Source organism: Pristiophorus japonicus, chromosome 20, assembly GCF_044704955.1.
Source record: "Pristiophorus japonicus isolate sPriJap1 chromosome 20, sPriJap1.hap1, whole genome shotgun sequence".
NCBI classification, from domain to species: Eukaryota; Metazoa; Chordata; class Chondrichthyes; family Pristiophoridae; genus Pristiophorus; species Pristiophorus japonicus.
Genome location: NC_091996.1, coordinates 86,237,659 through 86,258,783, shown reverse-complemented (window position 1 = coordinate 86,258,783; position 21,125 = coordinate 86,237,659). Strand labels below are relative to the sequence as shown.

At 54.4% G+C, this 21,125-nt stretch overlaps 1 protein-coding gene across 2 annotated transcripts in view; it reads right to left on the bottom strand.

Moving 5' to 3' along the window:
- Positions 1–8,661: 8,661 nt before the first annotated feature.
- The window catches only part of LOC139232643 (protein mono-ADP-ribosyltransferase TIPARP-like), a 39,470-nt gene continuing 27,006 nt past the window's right edge, over positions 8,662–21,125 (bottom strand). For both annotated transcript variants that reach the window (XM_070863092.1, XM_070863091.1), the window contains exons 4-6: positions 14,717–14,904; positions 12,497–12,763; positions 8,662–10,824 (exon numbers count right to left, since the gene is read on the bottom strand). In XM_070863092.1, coding sequence (XP_070719193.1) covers positions 10,374–10,824; positions 12,497–12,763; positions 14,717–14,904 — 906 coding nt within the window. In that variant the 3' untranslated portion in view covers positions 8,662–10,373. The remainder of the gene's footprint in view (positions 10,825–12,496; positions 12,764–14,716; positions 14,905–21,125) is intronic.

The window sequence follows — 21,125 nt, the reverse complement described above, 5'->3', positions numbered from 1 at the left end:
TGCGGGGCTCCCTCAGTACTGCCCCTCCGACAGTGCGGTGCTCCCTCAGTACTGCCCCTCCGACAGTGCGGGGCTCCCTCAGTACTGCCCCTCCGACAGTGTGGCGCTCCCTCAGTACTGCCCCTCCGACAGTGCGGCGCTCCCTCAGTACTGCCCCTCCGACAGTGCAATGCTCCCTCAGTACTGCCCCTCCGACAGTGCGGCACTCCTCAGTACTGCCCCTCCGACAGTGCAGAGCTCCCTCAGTACTGCCCCTCCGACAGTGCGGCGCTCCCTCAGTACTGCACTGGGAGTGTCAGCCCTGGATTTATGCGCTCGAGTCCCTGGAGTGGGAGTGGAACCCATAACCTTCTGAAGCGTGCGAGAGACTGTAAACGCATGGCGACATCACTCGGCGTGTCAGAGGCCTCGGCAATGTAGGCCTCAGTCTCAGCCTGTCGCTCCCCACTTGCCGAATCAGCTGCACTGTTGAGTTAACCACCCAGGAATTCCTGGCCCATCATTAATCATGTCACTTGCACAATCCCTCCCTCTACTGATACCGTTGGAATGCGGTCTTTCTCTGCGGGTGGCTCTCGATAGGCAGGGCCAGGTGGGAAGGCCCAAGTGAGCTTTGCATGTTTAATCTGCAGCGAGAGGCTCAGACCAGAGCAAAGCTCCGCTGACCTGCTCAGATTATAACTTCACTCACTTTTTTCCCCTCTGACTCTCACCCTCCTTTCTCTCTCTCTCTCCGCCTTTTTCCCTCTCTCCAGTGCCAGCTCTGAGGGAGCGCCGCACTGTCGGAGGGTCAGTGCTGAGGGAGCGCTGCACTGTCGGAGGGGCAGTGCTGAGGGAGTGCCGCACTGTCGGAGGGTCAGTGCTGAGGGAGTGCTGCACTATCGGAGGGGCAGTACTGAGGGAGCGGCGCATTGTCGGAGGGGCAGTGCTGAGGGAGCGCCGCACTGTCGGAGGGTCAGTGCTGAGGGAGTGCTGCACTGTCGGAGGGGCAGTACTGAGGGAGCGCCACACTGTCGGAGGGTCAGTGCTGAGGGAGTGCTGCACTGTCGGAAGGGCAGTACTGAGGGAGCGCCACACTGTCGGAGGGTCAGTGCTGAGGGAGTGCTGCACTATCGGAGGGGCAGTACTGAGGGAGCGGCGCATTGTCGGAGGGGCAGTGCTGAGGGAGCGCCGCACTGTCGGAGGGTCAGTGCTGAGGGAGTGCTGCACTGTCGGAGGGGCAGTACTGAGGGAGCGCCGCATTGTCGGAGGGGCAGTACTGAGGGAGCGCCGCACTGTCGGAGGGGCAGTACTGAGGGAGCACCGCACTGTCGGAGGAGCAGTGCTGAGGGAGCGCCGCACTGTCGGAGGAGCAGTGCTGAGGGAGTGCTGCACTGTCGGAGGGTCAGTGCTGAGGGAGCGCCGCACTGTCGGAGGGGCAGTACTGAGGGAGCGCCGCATTGTCGGACGGGCAGTACTGAGGGAGCGCCGTATTGTCGGAGGGGCAGTGCTGAGGGAGTGCCGAACTGTCGGAGGGGCCATCTTTTGGATGAAATGTTAAACCGAGGCCCTGTCTGCTCTCTCAGGTGGATGTAAAAGATCCCATGGCCACTATTTCAAAGAAGAGCAGGGGGAGTTCTCCCCGGTGTCCTGGGGCCAATATTTATCCCTCAATCACCATAACAAAAACAGATGATCTGAGTCATTATCACATTGCTGTGAGTGGGAGCTTGCTGTGCACAAATTGGCTGCTGCGTTTCCCACATTACAACAGTGACTACACTCCAAAAGTACTTCACTGGCTGTGAAGCACTTTGAGACGTCCGGTGGCCGTGAAAGGCGCTATATAAATGCAAGTCTTTCACTCACAGACTTCCTCTCTCTGTCCTTTATCTCTCTTTCCCTGTATTTCTCGCTCTCTCTATCTTTCACCCTCCTTTCTCTCTCGCTCTGTCTCCGCCTGTGTGTTTCTCTCTTGCGCTGTCCTTCCTCTCTCAATCATTCAACCTCCTTCTCCCTTTCCATACACCCCTGTGTTTCTTTCTTCCCCACTTTCTCTCTCTTTCACCCTCTTTCTTTCTTTCTGTTTTGCACTGTCTCACCTCCTGTGGTAGAAACATAGAAAATAGATGCAGGAGTAGGCCATTCGGCCCTTCGAGCCTGCACCACCATTCAATAAGATCATGGCTGAACATGCAACTTCAGTACCCTATTCCTGCTTTCTCGCCATACCCCTTGATCCCTTTAGCCGTAAGGGCCACATCTAACTCCCTTTTGAATATATCCAACGAACTGGCCTCAACAACTCTCTGCGGTAGAGAATTCCACAGGTTCACAATTCTCTGAGTGAAGAAGTTTCTCCTCATCTCGGTCCTAAATGGCTTACCCCTTATCCTTAGACTGTGACCCCTGGTTCCCCAACATCGGGAACATTCTTCCTGCATCTAACCTGTCCAGTCCCGTCAGAATTTTATATGTTTCTATGAGATCTCCTCTCATCCTTCTAAACTCCAGATAATTCAAGCCCAGTTGATCCAGTCTCTCCTCATATGTCAGTCCTGCCATCCCGGGAATCAGTCTGGTGAACCTTCGCTGCAGTCCCTCAACAACAAGAATGTCATTCCTCAGATTAGGAGACCAAAACTGAACACAATATTCCAGGTGTGGCCTCACCAAGGCCCTGTACAACTGTAGCAACACCTCCCTGCCCCTGTACTCAAATCCTCTTGCTATGAAGGCCAACATGCCATTTGCCTTCTTCACCGCCTGCTGTACCTGCATGCCAACTTTCAATGACTGATGAACCATGACACCCAGGTCTCGTTGCACCTCCCCTTTTCCTAATCTGCCGCCATTTAGATAATATTCTGCCTTCACGTTTTTGCCCCCAAAGTGGATAACCTCACATTTATCCACATTATACTGCATCTGCCATGCATTTGCCCACTCACCTAACCTGTCCAAGTCACCCTGCAGAAGGTGAGAACCTGCCCCGGGTGGGCGGAGACTCTCTCCGAGAGGCTGGCAAATAGGACGTCAGGTCTTTGGTGTGTGTGGGCTGCTCCCTCGCTGGGAGTCACACGGCACGGCATTCCGTCCGAATTGACTTCCAGCCGGGCCCAAGCTGGGAGAACTGCGGTTTCCGTGGCTGCTGCTTTACGCCCTTTTCCCCCCCCCCCCACACCCCCCAAACCAGTGGGCCTCTGCCAGTCGCTACCATCCCAGGGTATGTTCCACCCGACATAAACTACAGCTGCCCCTGTCCCAACTCGCACCGAGTCCCGCTCACCTACACCAAAGGCGCCTTATAAATCCAAGTTGTGGTGTATGTGGCACACAAATCACTGACTCCACACGGTCTGGTGTAAGTCTAACTGCTGTGACCTTCGTCCTTTATTGTTCAGCTCCAGAGTGCCTCCCAGGTGTGGTGGTCAGCCTTATATAGTCCTTGTTACAGGTACTACCAGGGTTTCCCACCGCAGCGCCCTCTGTGGTGTGGCATAGTACTTACATTACATTTAAGGTACTGGGACGATACACACATCATTACATAACACAAGTCTTTCTTTCTCCATTTTACTTTCCTTTCTCTCGCTCTCTTTCTTTCATTCTCTCTGTTTCTTTCTCTTTCTTTCGCTCTTTCTCTCTCTCTCTCTTTCTCCCATCAGCCCCTGTGCTCGCCGACTTCCATTGGCTCCCGGTTAATCGATGCCTCAATTTCCAAATTCTTTATCCTCGTTTTCAAATAGCTCGCCCCCTCCCTATCGCTGTAATCTCCTCCAGCCCCACAACCCCCCCCCCCCCCCCCGAGATCTCTGCGCTCCTCTAATTCTGCCCTCCTGACCATCCCTGATTATAATCGCTCCACCATCGGTGGCCGTGCCTTCTGTTGCCTGGGCTCTGGAACTCCCTCCCTAAACCTCTCTGCCTCTCTCTCCTCCTTTGAGACGCTCCTTAAAACCGACCTCTCTGACCAAGCCCTAATATCTCCTTATGCAGCTCGGTGTCAAATTCGGTCTGATAATTGCTCCTGTGCAGTGCCCGGCGACGTTTGACCGTGCTAAAGGCTCTATGTAATTGCAAGTTGTTGTTGTTGTCCGCTCTCAATGTCGTCCAATCAGCTGCCTCGAGAGGAAGGCCTGCCATCATCTAAAGGGGCAACTGTTGGGCATGGCAATAAATGCCGGCTTTGTCTGTGATGTCCACATCCCAAGAATGAATGAAAAAAAACAACACAATTAAATTAAATTAGATCAAATCACCCACCGATGGAACGTGCACCTTCAGGGAGAGCGGTGTCGGTCTTTGCCAAGCCCCCATCACCGCCCGCGGTCAAGTAGCCAACACCGCCAAGGATCCCGTGTGGAGAATGAACATTGAAGGGAGGCCCTGCCCCCAGAAGGAAGAGGCATTCGCGTCTTTCACGGCCACCGGACGTCCCAGCGCGCCACACAGCCCGTGAAGTACCGTTGAAACGCAGTCAGTGCTGGAGTGCAGGGAACGCGGACAGCCAATCTGCGCACAGCAAGCTCCCACACACAGCAATGGGATAATAAGTAGATAACGTGCTTTTTTTTAAAGTGATGTTGGTTGAGGGATAAATATTGGCCGCCCAGGACACCGGGGAGACAAACCCCCTCCCCCATCCTTGCGTTTCTTCCAATAGATGTCGTGGGATCTTTTACATCCAGCCGAGAGAGCAGACGGGATTCTCGGTTTAACGTCGCATCCCGAAAGACGGCCTCTCCGACAGTGCGGCGCTCCCTCAGTACTGCCCCCTCCGACAGTACGTCTCCCTCAGCACTGTCCCTCCGACAGTACGTCTCCCTCAGTATTGCCCCCTCCGACAGTGCGGCACTCCCTCAGTACTGCCCCCTCGGACAGTCCAGCACTCCCTCAGTACTGTCCCGCCAAAAGTGCGGGGCGCCCTCAGTCCGGCCCCTCCGACAGTGCAGCACTCCCTCAGTACTGCCCCTCCGACAATGCGGCGCTCCCTTAGCATTGACCCTCTGACAGTGCAGTGCTCCCTCAGTACCGCCCCTCTGACAGTGCGGCACTCCCTCTGTACTGCCCCTCCGACACTCCCTCAGCACTGCCCCCCCGACAGTGCGGCACTCCCTCAGCACCACCCCTCCGACAGTGCGGCGCTCCCTCAGTACTGCCCCTCCGACAGTGCGGCGCTCCCTCAGTACTGCCCCTCCGACAGTGCGGCGCTCCCTCAGTACTGCCCCTCCGACACTCCCTCAGTACTGCCCCTCCGACAGTGCAGCACTCCCGCAGTACTGCCCCTCCGACAGAGCGGCGCTCCCTCAGTACTGCCCCCCCGACAGTGCGGCACTCCCTCAGTACTGCCCCTCCGACAGAGCGGCCCCCCCGACAGTGCAGCACTCCCTCAGCACCGCCCCTCCGACAGTGCGGCACTCCCTCAGCACCGCCCCTCCGACAGTGCGGCGCTCCCTCAGTACTGCCCCTCCGACAGAGCGGCGCTCCCTCATTACTGCCCCCCCGACAGTGCGGCGCTCCCTCAGTACTGCTCCTCCGACAGAGCGGCGCTCCCTCAGTACTGCCCCTCCGACAGAGCGGCGCTCCCTCAGTACTGCCCCTCCGACAGTGCGGCGCTCCCTCATTACTGCCCCCCCGACAGTGCGGCGCTCCCTCAGTACTGCTCCTCCGACAGAGCGGCGCTCCCTCAGTACTGCCCCTCCGACAGAGCAGCGCTCCCGCAGTACTGCCCTTCCGACAGTGCGGCGCTCCCTCAGTACTGCCCCTCCGACAGTGCAGCACTCCCTCAGTACTGCCCCTCCGACAGTGCGACGCTCCCTCAGTACTGCCCCTCCGACAGTGCGGCACTCCCTCAGTACTGCCCCTCCGACAGTGCGACGCTCCCTCAGTACTGCCCCTCCGACAGTGCAGCACTCCCTCAGTACTGCCCCTCCGACAGTGCGACGCTCCCTCAGTATGCCCCTCCGACAGTGCAGCACTCCCGCAGTACTGCCCCTCCGACAGTGCGGCGCTCCCTCAGTACTGCCCTACCGACAGTGCGGCGCTCCCTCAGTACTGCCCCTCCGACAGTGCAGCACTCCCGCAGTACTGCACTGGGAGTGTCGGGCCTGGATTATAGGCTCAAGTATCCGGAGTGGGACTCGAACCCATGACCTTCTATCTCAGAGGCGGGAGCGTGCTACCCACTGAGCCACTGGTTGAAACACAGAGAAGTCAACCGAAATGAAAATTGGGCGGGCAGGTGCGTAAGGGGACAGTCGGTCCAGTGTGGCCCGTCTTAACCCCACCACCGAAATTAAAATTGTCCTGAGCCTCAAGAGAGAATAGCAACCCCCTCCACACTGCAGGATTGGAATATTCCTACCTCACCCATTGTGTTTGACGGAGCAAGATAACCCATTACCGCTATTCTGTAGGCCCGCTCCCCATCAGTCTGGGTGACATTTGAACCCGGGGTGGGGTGAAAGGTCAGGGTTTGCGACCACACAGTTAGTTCTGTTTTAATGCAACCAATTGGCTGAATTGTGTGTGGGCCTTGCCCAACTTTTTAAACACGGTCTAAGGTCTGTCTTCTGTTTGGAGACACGAGAACTCTGGTTGTGGCCTAGTTACCGCAAGGCAGGCCGATTAAAGACCCCATGTGAAAAGCCTCACTGCTCCAGAGAGCCCCGCACTCAAAACGGGCCTTCCGTTGCCATGGAAACCATTCAGCCTTCACTTCAGTAATCAAAAATCTTTTTATTTACAGCGTTATTTTAGAAAAATTACATTGCATTTCCTTTTGTTTTTTGTGTTTTTGTTTTATACAAGTACCAGACATCAGAATAAATAAAATCTAAAATTTCTTATATACACACACATTCGACAGTACAAACAGTGCGCAGGGCACAACTGGGCTGGTCGGAAGGTCGAGTCTTTCTAAAAAAAAAAACACATCCCCTGGATCCCAGCTACGTGATAGGCCGTCCTCCGCTGCCCTCGGACTCTTAACTCGGCCAAAGAGGTCCTGGCGGGACCAAAGGCCTCCTCCTGTGATGCCTCGTCCTACGATCGTGATGGAAGGCCACCCTCTGCCCTCAATGGGAAAGGAATTCTGGTTCCCCGTCGAAGCGGCCAGAGACATTTTTGTTGCAGCGATAAAAGACTGGTGGGTCGGGCGGTTTCCTGCCCGAGAGAGGGAGAGAGGGCACGGAGGGGATTTACTCGAACGGTCTCTGGGACGAGGGACTGCAGTGATGTGGGGAGAGAGACTGGGGAGGCTCCCCATAGATCAGAGGTGGTGAAAGGGAGGTTTGACGGAGCCGTTCAAAACCACGAGGGGGTTTTAGAATCATAGAAAGCTACGGCACGGGAGGAGGCCATTTCGGCCCATCGTGTCCGCGCCGGCCGACAAAGAGCCACCCAGCCTAATCCCACTTTCCAGCTCTCGGTCCATAGCCCTGCAGGTTACGGCACTTCAGGTGCACATCCAAGTACTTTTTAAATGTGGTGAGGGTTTCTGCCTCTACCACCCTTTCAGGCCGTGAGTTCCAGACCCCCAGCACCCTCTGGGTGAAGAAATCTCCCCTCAAATCCCCTCTAAACCTCCCCCCAATGACTTTTAAATCTACGCACCCCCACCCACCCCCCCCTGGTTATTGACCCCTCTGCTAGGTCAGGGGACACAGAATTAAGGTGACAAACCAGAAGGGGGCGATGAGGAGAATGTTTGTACGCACCGAGTTGTTGCGATCGGGAACGCGCTGCCTGAAAGAACGGTGGGAGCAGATTCAATAGTGACTTTCAAACAGGGAATTGGATCAATACCTGAAGGAGAAATTAATTACTAGGCTATCAGGAAAGAGCAGGGGGGAGGGGGACTGATTGAAGAGCTCTTTCAAAGAGCCGGCACAATGGGCCCAATGGCCTCCTTCTGTGCCCTATCATTCTATGTTTCGATTGATGCATTCAACCACAGTTTGGCAAGGTCTGGAACACGGTGCAGAAAGTTTTGGGGGAGGGTTGCAGAGGGAAAGAGGACAACAAACGAGAAAGGATTCAAGCGAGAGTCTAACCACCTCCCCTTGATATTCAACGGCATTACCATCGCCGAATCCTCCACCATCAACATCCTGGGGGTCACCATTGACCAGAAACTTAACTGGACCAGCTACATAAATACTGTGGCTACTAGAGCGGGTCAGAGGCTGGGTATTCTGCGACGAGTGTCTCACCTCCTGACTCCCCAAAGCCTCTCCACCATCTACAAGGCACAAGTCAGGAATGTGAGGGAACACTCCCCACTTGCCTGGATGAGTGCAGCTCCAACAACACTCGAGAAGCTCGACACCATCCAGGACAAAGCAGCCCGCTCGATGGGCACGCTACCCACCACCTTCAACACTCACTCCCTCCACCACCGGCGCCCCCTGGCTGCAGTGTGCACCGTCTACAAGATGCACTGCAGCAACTTGCCAAGGCTTCTTCAGCAGCACCTCCCAAACCCGCGACCTCTCCCCCCTAGAAGGACAAGGGCAGCAGGCGCATGGGAACACCACCACCTCCACGTTCCCCTCCCAGTCACACACCATCCCGACTTGGGAATATATCGGCCGTTCCTTCATCGTCGCTGGGTCACAATCCTGGAACTCCCTCCCTAACAGCACTGTGGGAGCACCTTCACCACACGGACTGCAGCGGTTCAAGAAGGCGGCTCACCACCACCTTCTCGAGGGGCAATTAGGGATGGGCAATAAATGCCGGCCTTGCCAGCGACGCCCCACATCCCAGGAACGAATAAAAAAAATCTTAATCAACAAGGACAAGGGCCCCAGGAGAGTATAATGGTGTACGGCAGAGGGGAGGGGAGGGGAAAAGAGAAAGAACGTGAGAGAGAGAGAGAAAGAGAGGGAGACCGAAACAGATAGGGTTTCCAAAAGCTATCAGGACAAATATTTTAGCCCGGGGTGGAGGAGTCGTCAGCAGAACAGGTTCTAGTCTTTTGTTTGCGAAATGGCGACCGACCAAGTTATGTCACCACAACGCATCATTGGAAAAAAGGGTGTTCTCTCCAACCAACGACGTTTCGGGAGAGAGCATGGGAGTAACTTGAGCCATGGCGTGTATGGGCAGGACAGGTAACCTTGGGCTGCTCCAACCACAGGGATTTTCCTCACCTCAAGTCCGAGTCTGTTGTCAACTAATGGACCGAGATCGTTTGCTCAACAACTCCCATTATTGTCGCAACGTGCGAACACCAGGGTGGTAGCAAAACAAAAGACTTGCATTTATATTGCGCCTTTCACAACCACCGGACGTCTCAAAGCGCTTTACAGCCAATGAAGTACTTTTGGAGTGCAGTCACTGTTGTAATGCGGGAAACGCAGCAGCCAATTTACGCACAGCAAGCTCCCACACACAGCAGTGTGATAATGGCCCAGATAATCTGTTTTTTGAGATGTTGATTGAGGGATAAATATTGGCCCCCAGGTCACCTAGGAGAACTCCGAAATAGGATCTTTTACGTTCACCCGAGAGAGCATACGGGGGCCTCGGTTTAACGTCTCATCCGAAAGACGGCACCTCCGACTGTGCGGCACTCTCTCAGCACTGCACTGGGAGTGTCGGCCTGGATTATGGGCTCAAGTTCCTGGAGTGGGACTTGAACCCACGACCTTCAGACTCAGGGGCCAAAGAGAGAGAGAGAGAGAGAGAGAGAGAGAGTGCTGCCCACTGAGCCACGGCTGACACAGAAGGCAGACCAGATAGACATTGGTCTTTGATTATCCAGCGATCCCTATGTGGCTGAGACGGAGCCATCAGAATGCTTCGGACCCGGACTAAAAACACGATCAAGGGAATTGAAGGAAGAGCGGGCCCGAGGGGCTGAATGGCTTCCTCCTGCTCCTATTGTCCCTGAAGAGATCGAGAGAGGAGCCCTCAACATTGGCAAATGAGCACGGTCATCTCCCCCCCTCCCTCTCCGTTCTCCCTGACCCATTGACTCATGGATCATGGTACTTTAGATTATTATTAATTCTTGGGGGATGTGGGCGTTGCTGGCATGCCCGACATTCGCTGCCTGCCTCTAGTTGCCCCTTGAGAAGGTGGTGGTGAGCCGCCATCTTGAACCGCTGCAATCCCGTGTGGTGACGGTGCTGTTAGGGAGGGAGTTCCAGGATTTTGACCTAGTGACGATGAAGGAATGGCGATTATACGTCCGCGTGCGTGCGTGACTCGGAGGGATACGTGGAGGTGGTGGCATTCCCACGCCCCCGCTGCCCTTGTCCTCCTTCGAAGGGGGCGGAGGTCGCGGGATTGGGAAGCGAGTCGGACGTGGTGCGGCCTGTAGCCAGCCGGTGCACGCTGCCGCCAGGGGGCGCCGGTGGCGGAGGGGGAGCGATGACGGACAGTCATCTCGCCGCGACACTGGCCTCCGTGTCTTTGTACTTCACCACGAAATACGGGAAGCACTGGTCGCTCTCGAACAGGACGAAGATCTGCGGGTCGTAGACGCTGTCCACGCAGGAGTTGAAGAGGTCGCTACTGGGGCAGCCCGCGACGATGGCGGGGGGCCGCCGCATGGAGGGCTTGCCGACGGTGTGCTTGCCGACCAGCACCTTGGACAGGAACATGTAGTGGTGCCCCTCAGCGGAGCGCTGGGCGTACCGGTGGGAGTAGCTTGACTTGCGGGCAAAGTAGCTGCCTTGGCCGTAGAGCGTGGCGTGCCTGCCGGACACCCGGGGGTCAAAGTTGTGCTTGCAGATACCGTCAATGGAGAGCTGGGAGGTCCCGTGGAACAAGTGCTTCTCATTCAACGCTCGCTCGCGGTCAGACAGCTTGCGAGACATGTAGTCCTTTTTCCTGTTGGGAGGCAAGAGCGAAAATCGTTGAGGGAGCGTGAAGAAGATGTAAAACATTCCTTGTTCCTCCTCCGCTTGAACAAAAAAAAAAAAGAGGCTATATAAAACCCAATCGGGAATTCAGGAGAAACCTCTTGACCCGGAGAAAGTGGAGCTCACTACCACAGGGGGTGGTTGAGGCGAATAGATGCAACCCTTGATTCACCTCGAGGCCATCGAGTTCTGTCTTGCATATACTCAAAGACTGAGCCTCCACAGTCCTTTTGAATATAAAGGGAAACCAAGGGATATGGGGAGAGCGCGGGAATATCGAGTTGAGGTCGAAGATCAGCCGTGATCTTATTGAATGGCGGAGCAGGTTCGAGGGGCCGAATGGCCGACTCCTGCTCCTAATTCTTATGTTCTAAGCTCGAAGATATGTAAAGCTCCCTCTGTTCTGAACCCTTGCATGTGAGCCTTTACATCAATGTCTAACCTAACAGCAACTTGCATTTATATAGCGCCTATAGCGTCCCAAGGCTCCACACGGGGGCGTTATCAGACACAAAATTTGACACCGAGCCACAGAAGAAGTTATTAGGACAGCTGACCAAAAGCTTGGTCAAAGAGGTAGGTTTTTAAAAGCAGCGTCTGGGAGGAGGAGAGAGAGAAGCAGAGAGGTCTAGGCAGGAAGTTCCAGAGCTTGAGGCCCAGGCAACATAGAATACAAGAGCAGAGAGGTTATGCTTGAACTGTATAAAAGACTAGTTAGGCCACAGCTGGAGTACTGCGTGCAGTTCTGGTCACCACATTACAGGAAAGATGGGATTGCACTGGAGAGGGTACAGAGGAGATTTACCAGGATGTTGCCTGGACTGGAGAATTTTAGCGATGAGGAAAGATTGGATCGGCTGGGGTTATTTTCTCTGGAACAGAGGAGGCTGAGGGGAGACCTTATTGAGGTGTATAAAATGATGAGGGGCCTGGATAGAGTGGATAGGACGGACCTATTTCCCTTAGCGGAGGGGTCAACAACCAGGGGGGCATAGATTTAAAGTAATTGGGGGGAGGTTTAGAGGGGATTTGAGGGGAAATGTCTTCACCCAGAGGGTGGTGGGGGTCTGGAACTCACGGCCTGAAAGGGTGGTAGAGGCAGAAACCCTCACCACATTTAAAAAGTACTTGGATGTGCACCTGAAATGCCGTAACCTGCAGGGCTACGGACCGAGAGCTGGAAAGTGGGATTAGGCTGGGTGGCTCTTTGTCGGCCGGTGCGGACACGATGGGCCGAATGGCCTCCTTCCGTGCTGTAAATTTCTATGATTCTAACGGTGGGACGATGGAAATGGGATGGGTGGGGGTTGGGGGGGGTAACGCTCAAGAGGCCAGAATTAGAAGAGCGCAGAGATCTCTAGTTGGAGGAGATAGGGAGAAATAAGAACGTAAGAAATCGGAGCAGGAGTCGGCCATTCGGCCCCTCGAGCCTGCTCCGCCATTTAATACCATCGTGGCTGATCCGATCATGGACTCAGCTCCACTTCCCTGCCCTTTATGGGGAGGGTCGAGGGGCCATGGAGGTGTTTGAAAGCAAGGATGAGAATTTTAAACCTGCCCCTCCTCCCTCCTCCGCGCCCGCCGCCCCCCACTGCTCCCCCACCCCCCTCTCCCCTCAGCCTCCCATCACCGCTCCTTACCTGGTGTACTTGTCCCAGAGAAATTGGTTTTGTACCCGTGATATACTCAGGATGATGAATTTGGTTTCTGCCATGGTCTTGTGGAAGAGGCTGTGCACCACCCGGTAGGCCTTGTCATCCAACGCCATGGGCACCTTGATGAAGTCCATGCTGGAGTCCATGGGTATCCAGGTCTCGGGGTAGGTCAGCTCGCAGTTGGGTGAAGCCGCTGGGCCGATGGCTAGTGAGACGCCGTCGAGAGGTGAAGAGTTTGGGCCTGACAACGTCCTGAGGAAACAATCCCCCCGTTAGTTATCGCAACGTCCGAGGGAAGCGATCAGACACAGGCTTGACAATTCACTGTGGGGGGGGGGGGCGGTGGAGTAAAGCCTCATCGATTTGAATGGGAGTATCAAAGCAGGGAAGTCCTGCCACAACTGTACAGGGTATTGGTGAGGCCACACCTGGAGTACTGCGCGCAGTTTTGATCTCCGTATTTAAGGAGGGATATACTTGCCTTGGAGGCTGTTCAGAGAAGGTTCACTCGGTTGATTCCGGGGATGAGGGGGTTGACTTATGAGGAAAGGTTGAGTAGGTTGGGCCTCTACTCATTGGAGTTTAGAAGAATGAGAGGTGATCTTATCGAAAGGTGTAAGATTCTGAGGGGGCTGGACAGGGTAGATGCAGAGAGGATGTTTCCCCCTCGTGGGGGAATCTCGAACTAGGGGGCACAGTTTCAGAATAAGGGGTCACCCATTTAAGACGGAGAGGAGGAGGAATTTCTTCTCAGAGGGTTGTAAATCTGTGGAATTCTCTGCCCTAGAGAGCTGTGGAGGCTGGGTCATTGAATACATTTAAGACATAGATAGACAGATTTTTGAGCGATAAGGGGATAAGGGGTTATGGGGAGCGGGCGGAGAAGTGGAGCTGAGTCTATGATCGGATCAGCCATGGTCGTATTAAATGGCGGAGCAGGCTCGAGGGGCCGAATGGCCGACTCCTGCTCCTGTTTCTTATGCTCTTATGTTCCTCTATTGCAAACAGCCCACGTGATCACTGGTACCATGTCTCAATGTGCCGTGTCCATCGACCCCGGCTGAGAATACACCACCCAAGAGGCACATCAGGTGATCTCAACAAAAATCAACGCCATTCTTGTCCACTCAGCCGTGGCTCAGTGGGTAGCACTCTCTCTCGCCTCAAGTCAGATCGGGTGTGGGTTCAAGTCCCATTCCAGGGATTGAGCACAAAACCCAGGCCGACACTCCCAGTGCAGTGCTGAGGAGTGTGCTCCCCAATGGCCTCCCTCTGAAGAACATAAGAAATAGGAGCAGGAGTAGGCCATTCGGCCCCTCGAGCCTGCTCCGCCATTTAATACGATCATGGCTGATCTGATCATGGACTCAGTTCCACTTCCCTGCTCGCTCCCCATATCCCCTTATCCCCTTATCGTTTAAGAAACTGTCTATTTCTGTCTTAAATTTATTCAATGACCCGGCTTCCACAGCTCTCTGAGGCAGCAAATTCCACAGATTTACAACCCTCTGAGAGAAAAAATTTCTCCTCATCTCAGTTTTAAATGGGCGGCCCCTTATTCTAAGATCATGCCCCCTAGTTCTAGTCTCCCCCATCAGTGGAAACATCCTCTCTGCATCCACCTTGTCGAGTCCCCTCATAATCTTATACGTTTCGATAAGATCACCTCTCAGTCTTCTGAATTCCAATGAGTAGAGGCCCAACCTACTCAACCTTTCCTCATAAGTCCACCCCCTCATCCCCGGCATCAACCGAGTGAACCTTCTCTGAACTGCCTCCAAAGCAAGTATATCCTTTCGTAAATATGGAAACCAAAACTGCGCGCAGTACTCCAGGTGTGGCCTCACCAATACCCTGTATAAATGTAGCAAGACTTCCCTGCTTTTATACTCCATCTCCTTTGCAATAAAGGCCAAGATTCCATTGGCCTTCCTGGTCACTTGCTGTACTAATCCTTTCCCCCGCAAATCGGCCCATGAAACGAATACATTACATCGGCCTTTTCTTTTCTGGAGTCAAGGAGCCCCCTCGCCCCTCCCCCACTCCCACAACTAACTGCTTACAGTCACTATGGAAACGCCGGCACAATCCTCAAATCGAATCCCCAGCAAACGTAGCTCGGGCCAACACACAGAAGGCCCCGTGGAGGGTACTGGTTACCAACGCTGGGCCCCCTCAAACCCCCCCACCCCGCGAAGCACTCACTTGAGGTACGGTCGGAGGGTGACGGTTGATTGGAAGAGAGGCCGCTGGCGGATGGTACGCTTGGTGCCCGAGGTGATGTTCTGCTGGTAGCCGGCTCGTAGATCCACCTTGTAGCGCTGGGTCGGGCTGATCATGAAGTACGGGCCAAAGCCTTGCTGCAGGGCTTCCTCGAAATACTGGGCGACTGACTGCGGGGGGGGGGCAACGTTCGAGAGATTGAGGTGTTGGGGCCTTGTCCCAAGCCGACACAAAAAACACAGCAACAACAACTTGTAACTACATAGCGCCTTTAACGTCCCACAGGAGTATTATGAGACGGAAAATAAATATGACACCGAGCCACATAAGATAGAAATTAGGGCATTTGACCAAACGCTTGGTCAAAGAGGTACGATTGGAAAGCAGACTTGTATTTATATAGCGCCTTTCACAACCACCGGGCACCTCAAAGGGCTTTACAGCCAATGAAGTACTTTTGGAGTGTAGTCACTGTTGTAATGTGGGAAACGTGGCAGCCAATTTGCGCACAGCAAGCTCCCACACACAGCAATGTGATGATGACCCAGATAATCTGTTTTTGTTATGTTGATTGAGGGATAAATATTGGCCCCATGACACCGGGGATAACTCCCCCCTGCTCTTCTTCGCAATAGCGGCCATGGGATCTTTTACGTCCACCTGAGAGAGCAGACGGGGCCTCAGTTTAACGTCTCATCCAAAAGACAGCACCTCCGACAGTGAGGCACTCCCTCAGAACTGCACTGGGAGTGTCAGCCTAGATTTATGTGCTCAAGTCCCTAGAGTGGGACTCGAACCCACGACCTTCTGACTCAGAGGCGAGAGTGGTGCCCACTGAGCCACGGCATCTTGAAGCAGGAAAGAGAGGTGGAGAGGTTTAGGGAGGGAGTTCCAGAGCTTGGGGCCCAGGCAACAGAAGGCACAGCCACCAATGGTGGAGCGATTATAATCAGGGATGCTCAAGAGGCCAGAATTGGGTTGAGTGCAGAGATCTTGGGGGTTGTGGAGCTGGAGGAGATTACAGAGATAGGGAGGGGACGAGAGCCATGAAGGGATTTGAAAACAAGGATGAGAATTTTGAAATCGTGGCGTTGCTTAACCGGGAGCCAATGTAAGTCAGCGAGCACAGTGGGTGATGGGTGAGCGGGACTCGGTGCGAATTAGGGCACGGGTCAGCGAGCACAGGGGGTGATGGGTTAGCGGGACTCGGTGCGAGTTAGGACACGAGGCAGCGAGCACAGGGGGTGATGGGTGAGCGGGACTCGGTGAGAGTTAGGACACGAGGCAGCGAGCACAGGGGGTGATGGGTGAGTGGGACTTGGTGTGAGTTAGGACATGGGGCAGCGAGCACAGGGGGTGATGGGTGAGCGGGACTTGGTGTGAGTTAGGACACGGGGTCAGCGAGCACAGGGGGTGAGGGGTGAGCGGGACTCGGTGTGAGTTAGGACACAAGGCAGCGAGCACAGGGGGTGATGGGTGAGTGGGACTTGGTGTGAGTTAGGACACGAGACAGCGAGCACAGGGGGTGATGGGTGAGCGAGACTCGGTGCGAGTTAGGACACGTGGCAGCGAGCACAGGGGGTGATGGGTGAGCGGGACTCGGTGCGAGTTAGGACACGGGTCAGCGAGCACAGGGGGTGATGGGTGAGCGGGACTCGGTGCGAGTTAGGACACGGGGCAGCGAGCACAGGGGGTGATGGGTGAGCGGGACTCGGTGAGAGTTAGGACACGAGGCAGCGAGCACAGGGGGTGATGGGTGAGTGGGACTTGGTGTGAGTTAGGACATGGGGCAGCGAGCACAGGGGGTGATGGGTGAGCGGGACTTGGTGTGAGTTAGGACACGGGGTCAGCGAGCACAGGGGGTGATGGGTGAGCGGGACTCGGTGTGAGTTAGGACACGGGGCGGCCGAGTTTTGGATCACCTCTAGTTTACGCAGGGTAGAATGTGGGAGGCCGGCCAGGAGTGCGTTGGAATGGTTACGTCCAGCAGGAACTCTCAAGAGTAAGCATCAATAAGACAAGAGCCCAATAGCTGCACCTCCTCCCTACTGCACCAGTGATACACCTACGCCCCACCAGAGCACCTGAGATCATAGATTGGGGAGGCCTCATAAGAAATAGGAGCAAGAGTCGGCCATTCGGCCCCTCGAGCCTGTTCCGCCATTCAATAAGATCGTGGCTGATCTGATCATGGACTCAGCTCCACTTCCCCGCCCGCTCCCCATAACCCTTTACTCCCTTATTGCTGAAAAATCTGTCTATCTCCGCCTTAAATATATTCAATGACCCAGCCTCCACAGCTCTCTGGGGCAGAGAATTCCACAGATTTACAACCCTCAGAGAAGAAATTCCTCCTCATCTCAGTTTTAAATGGGCGGTCCCTTATTCTGAAACTATGCCCCCTGGTTCTAGATTCCCCCACGAGGGGGATACATCCTCTCTGCATCCACCCTGTCCAGCCCCCTCGGAATTTTACATCCTTCAATAAGATCACCTCTCATTCTTCTAAACTCCCAACGGGTACAGGCCCAACCTGCTCAACCTTTCTTCGTAAGACAACCCCTCTGATCACATGATAGATCATGGATCGGGAAAAACCATTCACCCATCCAGAAAAAAGGGGGTCCTCTCGTTCTCCTGTCCCCAATCACAACATGCAGCTATTTAAAATGGATTATTTTCCTTCACTACTCAGGAGTCTATTCCGTGCATTTAACCCAGAAGAAATTCCTGATATCATTCAAAAATGACCACTTTCTGGTTCCAATCTGTATCCTTTTGCCCTGCAGCTTAATTTGAAGAGGTACTCCATTTCTATCGTCTCTCCACTGCTCATGGTCTTGTCCCCCGCCAGCGAGGACACCCGAGAAAGGGACTGCTTCATGTGTCTCCGCACTCATTTCATGCAAGGTCCTTACTGGGGTAAGGGTCACAGTCTAAGGATAAGGGGTAAGCCATCTCGGACCGAGATGAGGAGAAACTTCTTCACTCAAAGAATTGTGAACCTGTGGAATTCTCTATCACAGAAAGTTGTTGAGGCCAGTTCGTTAGATATATTCAAAAGGGAGTGAGATGTGGCCCTTACGGCTAAAGGGATCAAGGGGTATGGAGAGAAAGCAGGAATAGGGTACTGAAGTTGAATGATCAGCCATGATCTTATTGAATGGTGGTGCAGGCTCGAAGGGCCAAATGGCCTACTCCTGCACCTATTTTCTATGTTTCTATGTTTCTATCTCATTACACAGCTGTGGTTCAGTGGGTAGCACTCTCTCTCTGTCGCCTCTGAGTCAGAAGGTTGTTGGGTTCGAGACTCACTCCAGGGACTTGAGCACATAAATCCAGGCTGACACTCCCTGTGCAGTGCTGAGGGAGTGCCGCACTGTCGGAGGGGCAGTGCTGAGGGAGTGCCGCACTGCCGGAGGGGCAGTACTGATGGAGTGCCGCACTGCCGGAGGGGCAGTGCTGAGGGAGCGCCGCACTGTCGGAGGGGCAGTGCTGAGGGAGCGCCGCACTGCCGGAGGGACAGTGCTGAGGGAGCGCCGCACTGTCGGAGGGACAGTGCTGAGGGAGCGCCGCACTGCCGGAGGGGCAGTGCTGAGGGAGCGCCGCACTGTCGGAGGGGCAGTGCTGAGGGAGCGCCGCACTGCCGGAGGGGCAGTGCTGAGGGAGCGCCGCACTGCCGGAGGGGCAGTGCTGAGGGAGCGCCGCACTGCCGGAGGGGCAGTGCTGAGGGAGCGCCGCACTGTCGGAGGGGCAGTACTGAGGGAGCACCGCACTGTCGGAGGGGCAGTGCTGAGGGAGCACCACACTGTCGGAGGGGCAGTGCTGAGGGAGCGCCGCACTGTCGGAGGGGCAGTACTGAGGGAGCGCCGCACTGTCGGAGATGCCGTCTTTCGGGTGAGACTTTAAACCCAGTCTGCTCTCAGGTGGACGTAAAAGATCCCACGGCCACTATTTCGAAGACGAGCAGGGGGAATTCTCCCCGGTGGCCTGGGGCCAATATTTATCCCTCAATCAACATCACTAAAACAGATGATCTGGGTCATTATCACATTGCTGTTTGTGGGAGCTTGCTGTGCGCAAATTGTGCTGCTGCATTACAACAGTGACTACACTTCCAAACAAGTACTTAATTGGCTGTGAAGGTGCTATACAAATGCAAGCCTTTCTTTCATCCTGGTGGATATCACCGGACAGTCTGGCACAGGATTCTGACCCTGCACCCTCTGACTCAGAGGCAAGGATGCTGTCATCGAGTTCTTTGTAGGTGAAACCTGTTGGTATTATTGGACACACCTACGATTAAAACAAACAGTTGTGGTATTTCCTGGTCTGTGTACAACAATTACTCTGCAGCGTGCATGCGTGCGCACATTAATTCGGTTTCTGTACTCTCCCGCCCGCACTTGAAAAATGAAAGGATTATGTGATCCGTGTTTCACTTCACCCACTACTCCGGAAAAGAATCCCTGCGAACTACCTGGCTCGACAGTCTGGCACAGACGCAAATATTCACCTGGGTGCAGCCGCACGCAGAGCTTTGGAAGCAAGACTGACATTGAAGACAAACCACAGGCCTGTTTGCACAGGTTTGGTGAAGTGGTTCGTCGCGATGCGGGGCGGGAGGGGAGAGGAGGAGAAAAGTCCCTCTCTTTCAGTTGTGCTTTTTTGACAAGAACATTTCGAACCTTCGCAAGACGGAGCACGGTTCACAGTGCTCGGACTCCGCACTTCAGAATCTTACAGCCCCGAAACGGAGGCCGTTCAGTCCCATCATAGAAACATAGAAAATAGGAGCAGGAGTAGGCCATTCGGCCCTTCGAATCTGCACCACCATTCAATATGATCATGGCTGATCCTCTATCACAATACCATATTCCCGCTTTCTCCCCATACCCCTTGATCCCTTTTGTTTCTAGAAATCTACCTATCTCCCTCTTAAATATATTCAGTGACTTGGCCTCCACAGCCTTCTGTGGTAGAGAATTCCACAGGTTCACCACCCTCGGAGTGAAAACATTTCTCCTCATCTCGCTCCTAAATTTCGTACCCAGTATCCAGAGACTGTGGGCCCTTGTTCTAGACTTCCCAGCCCCGGGGAAACATCCTCCCCGCATCCAGTCTGTCCAACCCCGTCAGTATTTTATACCTTTCAATGAGATCCCCTCTCATTCTTCTAAACTCTAGTGAATACAGGCCCAGTCGACCCAATCTCTCCTCCAACAGTCCTGCCATCCCAGGAATCAGTCTGGTGAACCTTCGCTGCACTCCCTCTATGGCAAGTATATCCTTCTTTAGGTAAGGAGACCAAAACTGCACACAATACTCCAGGTGCGGTCTCACCAGGGCCCTGTATAACTATAGTAAGACATCCTTGCTCCTGTACTCAAATCCTCTTGCAATGAAGGCCAACATACCATTTGCCTTCCTAACTGCTTGCTGCCCCTGCATGTTTGCTTTCACTGACTGGTGTACAAGGACACCCAGGTCCCTCTGTACATCGACACTTCCCAAGCCATCACCATTTAAATAATACATCGTGCCCGAGCCAGCTCTTTGAAAGAGCAATTAGTCCCAGTCCCCCAGCCCTTGCTCTTACCCCGCAGCCCTGAAAATGTTTCCTTTTCAAGTATTTATCCAATTTCCCCGTTTGAAAGTCACGATTAAATCTGCTCCCACCGCCCTTTCAGGCAGCGCGTTCCCGATCGCAACAACTCGCTGCGTAAAAACATTCTCCTCCTCTCCCCCTCTGGCTCTTTTCCTGATGATAGTCAATCTGTGTCCCCTGGTTACCGACCCTCCCACCACTGGAAACGGCCCGTTATTCCGTCTAAAGTCCCTCGAGGTTTCGAACGCCTCTATTAAACCTCCCCTGAATCTCCTTCGCTCCAAGGCGCCAGCCAGTATCCTGTATCGTGCTCGGGCCCTCCTCACCCAGTTTGCTCTTGAGATTGAGTCACCCCCTCCGCTTCTTGCTCACAACTGTACGGGGCCCTGGTGAGACCACATCTGGTGCACTGTGCACAGTTTGGGTCTCCTTATCCAAGGAAGGATATACTTGCCTTGGATACGGTACAACGAAGGTTCACCAGACTGATTCCTGGGATGAGAGGGTTGTCCTATGAGGAGAGATTGTGTAGAATGGGCCTATACTCTCTGGAGTTTAGAAGAATGAGAGGTGATCGCATTGCAACATATAAGATTCTGAGGGGGATTGACAGGGTAGATGCAGGGAGGATGTTTCCCCCCGGGCTGGGGAGTCTAGAACCAGGGGTCACTGTCTCAGGATAAGGGGCCGGCCATTTCGGACCGAGACGAGGAGGGGTTTCTTCACTCAGAGGGTGGTGAATCTTTGGAATTCTCTGCCCCAGAGGGCTGTGGAGGCTCAGTC